Raw genomic sequence first — 16,079 nt, forward strand, 5'->3', positions numbered from 1 at the left:
AGCTGAGAGCCTGGATTACCCTCCTGAAGGACAAACACAGTGTCTTCAGCAGCCGGCTTCAGACCTCAGGCCATAAAGTCTGGCTGGACTCCATCAGTGACCCTGCAGGCCCCCCACTGCTAAGCCTGCCCACCTAGGCTTGAAGGCTGTTGGAATCTCTCCCTGCTCTTCTCGCCTGCTGAGAAGACACCTTTCAGCCTGGCTCAGCTGCCTGAGCGAAACATGCTCCTGAGCTTGGCTGCTCGCCCAAGTACACGGAAGGTGGTTCTGCCGGGCACCCTGGGGGGGACAAAATCCAGCCCGCAGTCCTCTTGAAAAGCTGCGTGCCCTGGCAGTGGCCCAGATTTCACAGAGAAAAAAGCCGACGACCTGAGGAGAAATCATCTCTTGATTATTCATGGCGAAGTTGAGGAGGAGGGAGGGAAAGGGAGAGCCAGGGTCTGTGAAAGCCACAGGTGATCCCCAAACTTCCGTTGGTTAGTAATGTCAGCCTCTTTGAGAGTTATCCTAAACTAGGGACTTCCTGCCCCGTCCTCATGGCCTCTGCTCAGCGAGGCCTTCAGTCCCTCCTGCCGATGACGGAGCCCAGGGACCGACCTACTCAACGAAAACACAAGTGCAAACCCACCCCCAAATCAATGCACCACTTCCCTGATGTCTCCGGGGAGTGGACTCCCCAGGGTGCTGGGAGCCTGGGGCCCCGCCAAACACGCCAGCAGAGCTTTGGCCTTCCTTCTGGTCACCTCACTTTGGAGGCAGTCAGGGCTCTACGGCCTCCTTCTGCATCCTGCGTCTGAATGTCCTCTGGCCAACAGAAGGCCAGGAGATCCGACGGTCCAGCTCTCCTCTCCTGCCACCAGCCTCTGTCTAGACTGCAGTGAGGACCTGCTGGCCCTGAGGAGCCAGGCTCCGCCACACCACTCCTGCTTCCTATAACACCCCCGGCCTCCCCTGCAGACCTCGCCCAGCACCCTCTGTGGCTCTACCGTTGGCTCGTGTAAACAAGCCAGTCTTTCAGATAAGCAAGCAATCAAACCGGACAAGAGCCGGAAAAGCTATCAGACGACCCCATCCTCCACTTCCCTCAACTCCTGCCAACTCGGAAGCAAGTGTGGCTTCGTTGGCCCAGAGCTGAATTTCCCCACCTTCTTCTTGTGAGTAACGGCCGTGAGGCTCCCATCTGTGCACAGACACAGCATGCTGGTCAGACCGTTCCACTTAAAAGCGAATATGTGGGCCGTCTGGGGTAATTCTGACTTCTCTATTGTTGAAAGCAAATTTCGACTTCATGTGTTAGAACGGTGTTACAAGGAGGGGGCGCCTGGGTGGCTCAGTTGTTAGGCGTCTGCCTTCGGCTCGGTTCATGGTCCTGGGGTCCTGGGATCGAGCCCTCCATCGGGCTCCCTGCTCCGTGGGAAGCCTGCTTCTCCCTCTCCCTCTCCCCCCCTCCCCCCCTGCTTGTGTTCCCTCTCTCGCTGTTTCTCTCTCTGTCAAATATATAAATAAAATCTTTTTAAAAAATAAATTAATTAAATTAAATTAAATTAAATTCTGTTACAAGGAGCATAACATTCCAGAATACTAGGGAAAACGGATTCTGGCTCGGCCTCAGCAGATGGGGCACCTAGGCAAACATCTGGCTGGATCAACCTAATTCTCTGTTCTAGAAGAAATAAATTCCTTCTTCCTCGTTTTAATGTGGTTATTTAATCAGGCGCTTAGCTGACCAATGAGGATACAACAGGGCACTGTCCCAGGATGAATACAGCCATGGTGTGCCCAGGTTTGTTCTCATCCCTAACCCTGCCCTGAACACCCACGGCTACACTGTGTTACAAAGGAACAGAGGCAATTAAAATAATTGCTGTCCATTCCCACCTAGACGCGGCTTCCAGATGATTCTGATCTGGGCAGGATTCAAAGCACCACGGCCCCAGGTCAAGAGCGGGGCTTTCCAGCCCTCGCCTCCCCTACAGCTGGGCCCCACAGAAATGACAATGTGGAAACATGACAACGCCACGGGTGATAAAGATTCCATAAACTAGAAAACACATTTTGGTAGTCGAAGGCCAGCCCCAAGGTCAGTCTACAAAGAAACCAAAGCTTTCACCAGAGATTTCACCAGCAGGCTACTGGCTCGTTCCCGCACGAAGACGTCATTCACGCGGAACCTGTCCCTGAGCTCTTTCCCGTCACACCATGGTTAGACTTGGCCACAACGGGCGGGTGGCCAGAGCCTGGTGCGTTCACCTCAGAGGCACAACAGCCTCAAACGCCTCCGTGGGGTGGCTAACCTCCCAGACGGGGCGGGCCCCTTACCGTCTAGCTCCTCCACGGAGATGTTAGCAAGCTGCTCACTGTCACTGCCGGCAGACAGGGATCGGTTCAGGTAATTCCCCTTGTACAACAAGCCAGCGGTCACGTGGTGGAAAGGCATCTTTTCCCTGTTCGCAAGACAAGCGGGAGTGGGGAGAGAAAAGACATCATCATTCATTCCTTCTGTCCTTCCGGAGAGGGCCACCTTGGTTCCCAGATGGCCAGTGTCACTTTTAATGTAACAATCACATTTCTAGAGGGAAAGTCAGAAAATGCCAGGGTCCTCATGGTCTGAACAGGCCCCAAATGCTCTCAAGTTCTATCGCTTTCTTCGGTTTACACCCGACTTCATTTTACCCACTCAGTCGTGAATCTTGCAGCTGTGAATCTTGAAATCTCCCTCCCTCCCACTGAGCAGGGAGCCCGATGTGGGGCTCGATCCCAGGACCCCGTATCCACCCAGGTCATCAGCAAGTCGCTCCATGCAAAAAGGCATCCTTTCTGCTCCTTTCCCAGGCCCGACAAACTCTTTTCTCAGTACTCATCAGGAATGCACACCCCAGAAATGGTGGGCTCCCCGGGGACTACTGGGCATCTTAGCTGTGACCCAGCGGAGATCCAAGTGTTCCACTTTTCCCGGGTAAAGCTGATGACCCACTCACACAGCACTTGAATCAGGTAGGAAATGGCAGGCCCTAAGTTAATACTTGTACCGCCTTCCGCACCTCGGAGAAGCAGGCCCCATGCCTGACTGGGATGCAGACACCAGCTAGCTGGGCCGGCTCATGAGCACATGCCTCTGAGATACCACTCATACCACCCGCCCTGCTGTAAAGGTGAGCGGCACCCCACCTGTCCCAGGACAAAGCAACTCCCAGCAATCTCACAGGGAATCAAAGCATCCCTGAGACCAGACCAACAAACCCTCCAGGCAAAGCTCCTCCGTCCAGACGCCGGCCCACAGTGTGATGCAGGCTAAGGGAAAAGGGAGGAAAGAGTCGGTAAGGAGATAGAAAGAGCAAGCGCAGCAGAGACAAAGACGAGGCAGTTAAAACGGTGGGCTCCTCCACAGCAGAGAGAACATGACTCTCTGTGACAGTGAGTGAGCTGCTGAGCATGTCAGGAAGCATGTTCTGCTTCCCTATCTGGAAAGGGGGCTAAGAGGACTGATCAACCTTGGAGTGGAATTAGGGAATAGGTAGGAAGTATGGGGAGTCAATTACAGGCTGTGGGTAGAGAAAACCTCTTAACAGAGCTCCAGGAAGGTGAACCGGGCGGCACCGGAAGGGGTAATCTCCCCGCCACTGGGGGCATTCAAGCCAGAGGCCTCCCTGCTAGGGTTCTGTGGGAGAGAAACAACCCCTGAGCTCTCTCCCCACACACCCCTCATTCTCCACATAAGTCACTTGTAGAGTGCTGTTTCTTAGAAAGTTTGCATCTGTTCGGTAAGTGGGGGCAGCCCCAATGGCCCCTCCAGGCACTGAAGGGCTGAGTTACAAGGTGTAAATTACAGGAAGACAGCCAGTCTCCGAGGATGACCATTCAGGACACCCAAACCTTGCTGTCCCTCAAGCCACACTCATGATAGCAACTGTCCTAATCGCGGGATGTTGGAACCGATAGGCATCGGGGGTGGGCATGGGGGGGGGGGCCCCTGCCTTCTTTTCCCTGGGACACCACTGAGTGACAAGCCCTGCAGGACCCTGCCTGCCCTCTCTCCCTCTAACCTAGAGTGCACACCAGCATGTCCCTACTTGGGGCTGAGAGCTGCTGACTTACAAACCAATGAACGAGACTCCTAAAATTTACAGGGCTTGATCCAGAACACAAAGCTGGTTAGTAGAGAAATCAGGTCTAGAACACAAGCCTCCTGAGTGCTATTTCGATGAAGCAGCCTCAGCTAAGCACCAGACATTTCCACCGGATGTCAAACTCTCATTTCAAACTCAAGATGTCTAAAAATGAATTAATTATCTTCCTAAAAAATAGGCCACACTTCCTGATTTCTCTATTTCTATCAAAGGTACTTTTCACTCATCATAACAACTGGGACATCTCTCATGAATGTTCTGGGCCCCAAAAAGTAAAACAGACACATGGCTGAGGCAAGAGCCAGCAACAGGCTCCAAACCACCCTTACTCCTCCCCGGCGAACAAAACGGACATCCATAGGCCCATCACAGACGGCAGGATGCTAGTTACGAAGTACGACTGCACTGGCCAATTATATGGGGAATATCTTCAGCTGATTATAAGTCAGACTTACCCTCCCCCGGCTGCATCTATCTTTACACATAAAATACAAGAATCTTTTTCTGGACAAACGCTTCAATTACCATCTCCTCTTTTCACCAACTTCATTTTCAGGCCAAACATTGTTTAAAAGTGAGAATCAGATGTATGAATTAGGACCACCCTCCCTTTTCCTGGGGCTGATCCTGATTTGGGGGGCCCTGGGCTGTGTTTATTTCACAACACTGGCAAATGCTTCCTGTGTGGCTTCAGCTTCCCTCCCAGCATCGGCCATTGGACCGGTCGGCCTCATCAGCTGTTCTTTTAAACAATGTTTCAGTCCTAATAAACATGGGAAGACACTAATTTCACCACCTGGGGAGAAGGCCCGCTGAGGTCAGCACACGTGCAGAAAGCGTCCCTTTCCCTGGTCGTGGCTCATCATTCTAGTTTCTCCTCGAATTTTATCAACATCTTCCAATTATCAAGCTTTCACCTGGTTGTCTGATGCTCTGGAGGTGCCACACAAATTTGTACAGCCACAGTAACAAGGTTACACTGGATCGAACATATCCAAACCACAACCTAGTTCAGCCACAGGATAAATGTCGAGTACTTTGCAGAGAAAACTGGCCACAACTGAAACCCCTTGACATACCAACATAATTTGCTTCTGGAAAAGGCAGCTTACAAAATTAGGGACGCATTCAGTGCATTCAGTCTGCACCCAAAACACTCCACGTCTAGTGGGAAAGGAAACAGGCAAGCGAACCATACTCATGGATAAATGAAGTCATGTTCAAGAAAGGGAAGAACATCATCCCAAGTAAGCTAAAAACAGCCACTGCAATTAAGGGCTGAATTTCACTCCAAGCCACCTGGGGAAACCCAAGCTTTAAGATTCTCTCTTCGGCTACGGAAAGGAAACACACACAAGTTCATCGGCAAAGATAAACATGATCCCGAACTGAAACTCAAAGATGGGTCCTTCTAGGGAGGAAAATGAACAAAATACATTTTTTTCCCCAAAGGCAATTTTACTCATTGAGAGATATTATTTACGATTGTTTATCATGTGAACATTTTTTTTTCCTGTATTTTCTGTAAGGCAGTGCAGTTTCATGGTAAAGAATCGGAACTTTCTGGTCAAACCCGGTGTTAGACTGAAATTCTAGCTCTTACCCTTATTAGCCAATGTGGGTAAGTTACTTAACCTCTGTCAGCAACACTTTTCTCCTCTTCAAAAATTCTGATACACATTGAACAGTATTTTTGTAAATATGAAATGAGATAACTTATAGAAAGCACTAGATTTAATGCCAGACATACTCTCAACAATACCATCAGTAATATTTGCTAAAGATTATATGAAGCAGGATGCAGGGCAAAGAGGCCATGGATTCGTTGGGTTGAAGATAAAACACACTGGGTTACTTTTTATTTTTAAGATCTTATTTATTTAGGGGCGCCTGGGTGGCTCAGTCGGTTAAGCGTCTGCCTTCGGCTCAGGTCATGATCCCAGGGTCCTGGGATCGAGCCCCGCATCGGGCTCCCTGCTCAGCGGGAAGCCTGCTTCTCCCTCTCCCACTCCCCCTGCTTGTGTTCCCTCTCTCGCTGTGTCTCTCTCTGTCAAATAAATAAATAAAATCTTTAAAAAAAAAAGAGTACACTTATCTTTTTTTAATTTAATTTCTTTTTTGAGAGAGAGAGAAAGAATGAGGCAGGTGGGGGGTGGGAGTAGAAGGGGCAGAGGGAGAAGAATCTTGGGCAGGCTCCACACTGAGCCCGACACGGGGCTCAATCCTGAGATCATGACTTGAGCTGAAACCAGGAGTCAGACCCTTAACCGACTGAGCCCCCCAGACGCCCCAAGAGCACACTTATCTCAATGAGCACTGAGTAATGCGTAGGGTTGTTGAATCACTATGTTGTACACCTGAAACCAAAGGACACTATATGTTAACTATACTAGAAATAACATTTAAGTTAATACACAAATGATCAAACAAATAAATAATGAAAGGGGTGGCTCCTGTGTTTTTAGGGTCAAGGAACTGGCATGTTTCCTGGCAGAGTAATAAACGGAAGACCCCCCACTCACATTTACTTGATGCCCTTCCGAGATGGTTAATTTTCCATGTCAGCTCGACTGGGCCACAGGGTGCCCACGTATTTGCTTAAACATTATTCTGGGTGTGTCCGTGAGAGTGTTTCTGAACAAATGTGAGATTCACATTTGATTCAGTAGCCTCAGGAAAGCACAGTGCCCTCCCCAAAGTGGATGGGCCTCATCCAATCTGCGGGAGGTCTGAAGAGAACAAAGAAGCAGAGGGAGAAATCCTTCTCTCTGCCTAACTGCGAAGCTGAGACACCATCTTCTCCCGCCTTGGGACCCGCACTCAGCCTGGAGCTGAGGCCATTGGCTCTCCTGGGTCTCCAGCTTGCCAGCTGCAGATCATGGGACCCCTCAGCCTCCCTAACTGTGTGAGCCAATTCCTTATAATAAATCTATGTTTCTCTGGAGAACCCAGACTAATACACCTTCCTTTTTTTTTTTTTTTTTTTTTTTTGGTCTACAAGAGCAAAGATTCAGGCACACTGCTGTAGGCTGATACTATTTTTCTGGACAAACACTGTACCAAAATGTAATTCTGCCGGGCCTCTAAAGCAGTGCTCCTCAAAGTGTGGTCCGTGGACCACGGCCAGCTAAACACTGCTCATTGCTGGTCTGCAATGAGATAAAGACTGGATTTGAAAGAAAGCATAGAAATTTTTATAGCAATGTATAGCCTTGTCCCAACATGTAAGCATGTGACCAGTTGACTTCATGTTTGAACTAATCGTTCCCCACAAATAGTTTGAGAAGCACTACTCTAAAGTCCTTTATTTAGGCCGCATACGTTTCTGGTAATGGACCACGGCGGCGGGGGGTGGGGGGGGAATCTAGAGAAATGCGTTTTAACCTGTCTGAAACTTTTTCAAATAACTTAAGGTTTTTAAAAAGTCTTCGATGGACTTTAGAAAGGGGGTACAAGACCTCAGTAGAAGTTTGTGCTCCCTGCAGGTACCCGGAGTGTGCCTAGAATCTATTGCAGACTTCACAGAGGTTCCTATCCTCTAATTACCAGACATACGAGGGGCAATGTTGACCTTGCATTCTAAAAGTTAGAGAGCCTAGCCAACCCCAATAGGGCCTTTGCCAAATTCCCCTAAAAATACCCGTGAAAGCACACGAAAATAGTGATACTCCCCATAGCACCAATTTGAGGGTGTGGAATAAGCTTCCACTAAGTCAGCACAGTTAGGATCTGAATGACAATCAGTGATGTAATGTATGGTGATTAACATAACAATAAAAAATTTAAAAATTAAAAATACAAGACCGCTGGTTTGAAAAAGAAAAAAAAAAAAAGAATGACAATCAGTGGCATGCCCACACTTTGAGAGACTAAATGACAAAGTCAGATGGGAAATGGATAAGAAAAGATTTTTATCTACCCCCATTCTCCTCTATTCCAGGGACTACTCGGGAATGGTCAACCATGACCTCAGGCTATCACCCTTCAGACTATGTGGGAAGTGCTTTTTTTTAAGAAATTTTCTTTTTTATTACTATTTTTTTATTATGTTATGGTAATCATACATTACCTCAGGGTCAAATCCCCACTGTCCACAGGTTCAGAAATCACTCGTTTCACAACATGGAACTGAATGATGTACTAAGTTATTTTGAAAACAATCTTTTATCATTTGTGATCTATAGTCTCAAAAACTACAGTCCATCATCCCAGTGAAACCATTCTATGCTCTAGAGTTAGGAACATGGCCACCCTGTTCAGAACTATACCCTTGCCCCCTATATTATGTCACTCAGAAGTAATTTACAGAGGGATAAAATATTCCTCCAGCTACTCAAGGATTACACCTCCCAAAATGCAATGAGGCTAGAAATGGAAGGGTGTGGGTTGCAGGCACAGGTTTCAGTGAGGACCCTAGAAGCAAAGACCTATGTGGATTATGGTTTTTCATGCCTTACTTTTGATGAAGGAAGAACTGCAGAGTATCTCAAACACCCCAGAAATGTCTCCTGTCCAAGAGCTAAGTTATGGGGAGACAGCAAGAGCCCATCTTCCCCCAGCAAAGATGCACCCCACGAATGCCAGCCAGACACCCACCGGACATTTGCCTAAGCACTTATAAAACAATTGTGTTCCCTTGTGAAGATCCTGCAGGGGCATGCCAATTGGCAAACAGAGTTTGGACAGAGCGCAAATCAGACAGGAATGAGTAAGCAGAAAACACCGACGTGGGGGTCTGCATAAAGTTCTGCATCATTACAGGAGGAAGCACTTGCAAGAAGATGTAGAGCAAAGAACATACTGTCAACAATGATAGGGTACAAGACAGATGACAATTTTACACTTTCTGGTTATGTCCTTACAAACAAGAAAGCAGGGTGTGTATGAAATAAGAATGCAAATTCATTAGGAGGTAGCACAGTAAGGTGAGGAGAAATCACGTCAAAAAGACAAGACAATCTGCAGAGAGGCAAGCCGATCTGGAAAAGGGGCAGACCTTGCAAAACAAAGAAGAAACCCCAAAAATAATAGAATGGAAATCTACATCAATGGCAATAGGAGTATTTCAAACAAACAGAAAATTCCGCAAATAATATAATGCATGCATGGACCTGCCACTCAGATTGAGCATTTTACCTTATTTGGTATAGATTTTTTTTAACAGAAATAATATATGACATTGATGCCCTGCCCACCTATTCTATTCCTCCACCGCCTTCCCTCCACTGTGAAATGCATCCTTCCCATCCATGTTTTAAATGTTCCTACATTTGGGAGTAACTGCATAGAATACATTATAGTATTGCTGTATATATCTTTAAATTTACATAAATAATATCACACCACACATATGCTTTTACAACTTGCACATTTCACTCTATATTAAATTTTAGGGATTTATCCAAATCCATACACATACACCTAATTTATTTTTAACTGCTCCATAGTTGTCCACGGTATAAATATATTGCAATTTATTTATTCATTATCCAACTGACATAAAAGTATGCTGTAATGGATGTGCCTGGTTGGCTCAGTCGGAGGAGCTGCAACTCTTGATCTTGGGGTCATAAGTTCAAGCCCCACATTGCATTTAAAGATTACCTAAATAAATAAAGCTGAAAAAAAAAAAAAGCATGTAGGGCACCAGGGTGGTGCAGTTGGTTAAGGGTGAGACTTTTAGTTTCAGCTCAGGTCCTGATCTCAGGGTCCTGAGATCGAGCCCCAAAGAGGCTCGATCCATGAGATCAGAGCTCATCTTGGAGTCTGCTTGAGATTCTCTCTCTCTCTCTCTGCCCCTCCCCGCTCTCTAAATAAATAAAATCTTTTAAAAGAGAGAGAGAGCACAAGCAGAAGGAGCAACAGAAGGAGAAGGAGAAGCAGGCTGAGCAGGGAGTCCGACGCAGGACCTGAGCTGGTCCCAGGACCCCGGGATCATGACCTGAGCTGAAGGCAGACACTTAACCAACTGAGCCACCCAGGTGCCCCTAAATAAATCTTTTTTTAAAAGTATGCTACAATGATATCTGCAGGCATTTCTCCAGCCTATATACCTAAATTACACAGTTTTGCCAAACTGCTCTCCAAAATAGCTGAGTTAGTTTTCTATTGCTACAAAACAAATTACCCCTGAAATCAGTGGCTTAGAACAACAAATATTTACTATCTCACCCACGATTCCTGTGGGTCAGGAATCAAAAGTTGCTTGGCTGGATGGTTCCGGCTTGGGAGATCTCATGAGTTTGCAGTCAAGACATTGACCAGGGCTACCACCATCAGAAGGCGTGACTGAGTCTGGAGGATCCACTTCCAAGATGGCTTATTCATACAGCTATTCACGAAGTCTCACTTCCTTGTGGTCCCTGCCATAGGGCTGCTCACGTGTTCTTATGACAAGGGGCAGCTGGCTTCCCCCAGACAAGTGATCCAAGAGACAGGAGGGAGATTTGATGACTTGGTCTTGGAAATCACACGCCATCACTTTCACCATACTCAATTCATTGGAAGCAAGTGGCTAAGTAGAGCCCACACTCATGGAAGGAGGAATTAGGCTCCACCTTTTGAAAAATGGAGTACCAAAGAACTTGTGGATATATTTTAAAACCATCTTCATGGTTGTGGCAATTTAGAGACCCATTGTCCATCTAAGAGCGCGTTTCCCCCACAGCCTTGCCAACATTTGGTATTATCAAACTGTTTCATTTTTCTTAACTGGATTTCCTTGATTACCAATTTAGGCGTCTTATATGACTTTTGGCCATTCTGGGTTCCTCTTCTGTAAATTTGCTTTTCATTTTTATCTATTGGGTTGTTTATCATTTTCGGATTGCTTTGTTCTTCTGTGTTATCGTTGCCCAATATTTCAGGTCGACCTTGCTGTTATTGTAGCGGCTTCCAGACAAAGCTTTTCCAGATTCTTCCACACGTTCATCAATTACTCTGCACACCATTATACAGTATTTCCACATATTTCCACATACACCATTTCCACAGATGCCACTAAGTTAACCACAAATCATAGATAACAAGAAAATGCAGTCACATAATTAGGAAGTGATGAGTTTTTACTATTTATTACCTTTTTTTTTTGTCAGTTGATCCTTCATTTAAGAAGGTAAGTTTATGTTTCATTTATCATTCATTTAAGAATGGCTATGTTTGATAACTGGCTTATAAAATTCCTGAAAACTTAACTAATGCCTTTCTCAAGCTGGTATGGGCTGCCTCCAGCATGACACTGGATGAAAACCTTTTTCCTGACCACTTCCAGTTGTTTCTATAGGAAAGGCAATGGAAACATGCCATTTTCCTGCAGCAATATTCCACTGACCACTCTCCAGCCTCCTGGCTGTGAAGAAGCAGTTGTGGTGAAGGTGGCCCTTAAATCCTTGGATCACAGCTTCAGGAGTCCACTCTCCAGTTTTCGGGGGGGCCAGAGAAAGTTTTAGGAACAGGAAGGCTACTCCAATGGCAGTCTCAGTAGTAGTAACTCCCCTAGAAGGCCAGTTCTGAATTATTCTGGGAGTCATTCCAGAGACCCACCTAAAATCCAGGCCTTCAGCCCTTCAACAAGTTGTAAGCATCGAATCCCCTTCTTTTTTAAAATACCCAGAGTGGTTACTGGTCCTTGAGCTAAACCTTAACTGTTACATTATTGTATCTTCCACATTTCTTAAATTCTTTTTAAAATTTTCAGTTTTATCTCTACGTATCTTATAAACAGTTTCCTCAAAATTAAATTCCCCAATTCTTTTTTCAGTTGTCACTTAACTCATGGTTTTAACCTGTCCGCTGACTTTTTCATCTAAATGACTATGTTTCCCATTTTCGGCAGTTTAATTTGGTCCCTTTCTAAATCCTCCCCTCATTTTTCACTGAGTATGAACCTTGGATTATAATTTTTATTCTTTTACCTTTCATCCTTCCACTTTTTCACAATTTTCTTTCAGGTGTACAATGTGTCATTCTATCACCTCAATTTCTTTTTTTTTTTAATTTATTTATTTATTTGAGAGAGAGAGAGAGAGAGAGAGAGAATGAGAGAGAGCACGAGAGGGAAGAGGGTCAGAGGGAGAAGCAGACTCCCCACTGAGCGGGGAGCCCGATGCGGGACTCGATCCCGGGACTCCAGAATCATGACCTGAGCCAAAGGCAGTCGCTTAACCAACTGAGCCACCCAGGCACCCTCTTTTTTTTTTTTTTTAAGATTTTATTTATTTGACAGAGAGAGACACTGCAAGAGAGGGAACACAAGCAGGGGGAGTCGGGGAGGGAGAAGCAGACTTCCCGCTCCATGTGGGGCTCGATCCCAGGACCCTGAGATCACGACCGGAGCCGAAGGCAGACGCTTAACGACTGAGCCACCCAGGCGCCCCTATCATCTCAATTTCATAAGGCACCAATCCTCCTCTTTGTACTTCTCGGACTTTTTCTAGCAGTAAACTGTTTCCCGGTGTGGTCCACCACTTTCTGTGGGTAGGAACTCCAGCAGTATCTTCAGCAGGTGCTGCTCATGCCTTTGGAGCTGCATGGGCTCAGAGAGCCAGACCCACAGCACAGGTGTCAAAGGCAGTCCATGAGTTGAGGACCATTTTGCACCTTCATTCTTGGCTTGGAATGCCTGCACCAATGGGTAGTATAAATTCGTACTGCCCTTCCCTGAACTCCCGGTCTGGAGTCCTGATTTATCACTGGAGGCTTTACAGCAATTGTCTGGGCAGAACTAAACACCTCCAGCACTTTGCCGAGCAGGGGACAGACTGAGTCTAGTCTGCAGCTAAAGGAGGGACAACCAAACCATGATCTCAGTCCCTGTTGCTGCCTATTGTGGGTCCAAGACCACACTTTTCATCTCAGCATGGACATCAAAACTCCCAACACCCAGAGCCTTTTTGGGTTTTCCTACTCTGCAGCAACATCTACTCCTATGCTTCTCTCTGGGCTCTGAGTTTCCCTCTCTTTCACATTGAATTATTTTACCAGTCAGAGGACAGTCAGGAAAACAGAGCCAGGCAGTCAAGTAGATCAATAAAAGGATTTAAAACCATGGGCTAGGGGCGCCTGGGTGGCTCAGTCGTTAAGCGTCTGCCTTCGGCTCAGGTCATGATCCCAGGGTCCTGGGATCGAGCCCCGCATCGGGCTCCCCGCTCAGCGGGAAGCCTACTTCTCCCTCTCCCACTCCCCCTGCTTGTGTTCCCTCTCTCGCTGTGTCTCTCTCTGTCAAATAAATAAATAAAATATTTAAAAATAAATAAAAATAATAAAATAAAAAATAAAACCATGGGCTACGTAAGTGGTTAGAAGGCTGAAGAGCCCAACAGAGCATGGTTAGCAGAGACTCGGAACAACAGAAATTGAGTCCCACCCCCAGTCTGGAGGGACACATAGAGAAGGCGGAATTGCCAGAACTTCAGAGTCGGGGTGGTAGCTCTCAAAGGGGAAAGAACCATGGTAGAGGCTGCTCAGCAGGAACTGGGGCCACGGAAGGAGGGGCTCTCCTCTTCAGGGCAGGAACCACTGGAGAGAGAGAGCTACTGCTGGAGACATCTGTCAAAGGGAGCTAGAGGCAGGGAGAAAAACCAGAGCCTCCGTCTTTAGCACCACCTTCTCATCTCCTGCTGGCGCCTCCCTTTGGCCAGGAAGTCTAGAAAAGTAGTTTGCAGGGCTCAGTCCCTACAACGCACGGCAGAGCCGGGGAAGGGGCAGGGACAGTGGAAGCAAGCAGGCAAACATATTTACATTTTTTTTCTGTTTTATCCAGCATTCTGTGTTTACACACGAAAACAATCCACATTAGCTTAGTGACGACGCTTACAAAACTAGGTATCCTGGGGGCATTTTGAATTTCAAAGATGAGGAAAAGCACTCTGAGCATCCAGGTAGAAAATACAGGCTACTCCCAAAAGAACAAAATAAGACTCAGCTTCCTTCAGAACAAGAAGCAGCCACAATAATGACACAATCTCCATCACCTGCTGCCTTTAAAGGGCCATTTAAAGTAAAATGAGTGGGGACACCTGGGTGGTTCAGTCGGTTAAGCATCAGCCTTCGGCTCAGGTCATGATCCCCGGGTGCAGGGATCCAGCCCTGTGCCAGGCTCCTTGCCCCCCTGCCCCTCTGCCCTGCTCTTGTTCTCTTTCTCTCCTCAAATAAATGAATAAAATCTTTTTAAAAAATAAAATAAGTAGAGAAGTTTACAAATTAAATTATGGGAAATGGGGGCATCTGGGTGGCTCAGTTAAGCATCTGCCTTCGGCACAGGTCATGATCCCAGAGTCCCGGGATCAAGTCCTGCATGGGGGGGGGGGCGGTCCCTGCTCAGTGGGGAGTCTGCTTTTCCCTCTCCCTCTGCCCACTCATACTCTCTCTCCATCACTCTCTCTCTCTCTCAAATAAGATCTTTTTTAAAAATTATGGGAAATGATATTAAGGCAAATGTAAAAGAAAAGAAAGTTCCAACTTCAAAACAATTCAAAACATAAAGCATTGAAAGTATAAAGTCATTTTATGTTTAAAAAGGGTAAAATTCAAAATAATAGTCCCAAACCTCTATGCATCATATATTAGAAAGTAAAGATAACTTAAATATAAAGAAAAATCCATTTAAAAAAAATTGGTGAAGACTTTAGGTACACCCTCTAAGCCTTTGACAAATTACCTGGACAAAAAAAAGAGGATATGAATAATAAGACATTTTCCTATGAAGGCTGATTTAACATGTGAGCATGCATGCATGTGTGTGCCCACGTGGGCATATCCATTCCCCCCGAGATCACTTTCCAGATTTCTATAAACATTTACAAAAATTTATCAAATATAAGACCACAAAGCAAACTTCAGTAAAGATACTCAGAAGCAGGTCTGGCACAGTTGAATATAAATAGAAACAAGAATAAAAGTCAATATTTTAATAGCTAAAAGTGACATTTTGTCCAGCTTTCTTGAGATAAGCTTGACATATAACACTGTGTAAGTTTAAGGTGTACAATGTGTCGATCTGATGCACTTATATATCCACAAAACAATTATCACCCTAGTGTTAGCTCACACCTCCACTGTGTCACATAATTACCATTTCTTTTTTGTGGTGCGAACAGTTAAGATCTACTCTCTTAGCAAACCTCAAGTACACAATGCAATATTTTTTAAAAAGATTTATTTACTTGAGGGGGGGGGGGGGGCAGGGGCAAAGGGAGGGAGAGAGAATCCCAAGGAACTCGGAGCCCAAAGCAGGGTTCAATCTCACAACCCAGAGATCATGACCTGAGCCGAAACCAAGAGTTGGACATTCAACTGACTGAGCCACCCAGGCCCCCAAATGCAGTATTATTCACTACAATCACCACATTCTACATTCAATCCCTAGAACTTATTAAAATTGAATTTGTTAATATATTCTCTTAAAGACTTCCCAGATCAAAGTTTTTAAATTAAAATTACAGGTCTGGGGCGCCTGGGTGGCTCAGTCATAAAGCGTCTGCCTTCGGCTCAGGTCATGAGGTCCTGAGATCGAGCCCCGCGTCGGGCTCCCTGCTCGGCGGGGAGCCTGCTTCTCCCTCTCCCGCTCCCCCTGCTTGTGTTCCCTCTCTCGCTGTGTCTCTCTCTGTCAAATAAATAAATAAGATCTTAAATAAATAAATAAAACTACAGGTCTATCTTCAAAAAACAAAAATGGGAATAATTCATACAAAAAAGTATATGAGGTATATAGCAAAGTAACATTCAGATAAAATGTGAGGTATTTGCTTTCATTATTCCAAAGAGAAAAAATAAACAAGAAGTCTTAAAGCTAACTTCTTAGAAAACCCCCAACAACAAAATAAACAGAAATAATGAAAGAAATGAATTAGAAAACAGATAAAAGAGCTGGTTATTGAAACAAAAGCAATAAACTAGACAAATCTCTGACAAGTTTATTAAAACAAATAGAAAAAGCACGAATAGGAAACATTC

General features: G+C 45.8%; 1 protein-coding gene across 8 annotated transcripts in view; it reads right to left on the reverse strand.

Annotated features, from left to right (window-relative positions):
* The window catches only part of CALN1 (calneuron 1), a 501,983-nt gene that overhangs the window by 384,550 nt on the left and 101,354 nt on the right, over window positions 1–16,079 (reverse strand). For all 8 annotated transcript variants that reach the window (XM_073884242.1, XM_073884246.1, XM_025864721.2 and 5 more), the window contains one exon: window positions 2,320–2,444. In XM_073884242.1, the coding sequence (XP_073740343.1) occupies window positions 2,320–2,444 (125 nt within the window). The remainder of the gene's footprint in view (window positions 1–2,319; window positions 2,445–16,079) is intronic.

Source organism: Callorhinus ursinus, unplaced genomic scaffold (genome assembly GCF_003265705.2).
Source record: "Callorhinus ursinus isolate GAN/ISIS: 27379988/994484 unplaced genomic scaffold, GSC_fseal_2.0 scaffold55, whole genome shotgun sequence".
NCBI lineage: Eukaryota > Metazoa > Chordata > Mammalia > Carnivora > Otariidae > Callorhinus > Callorhinus ursinus.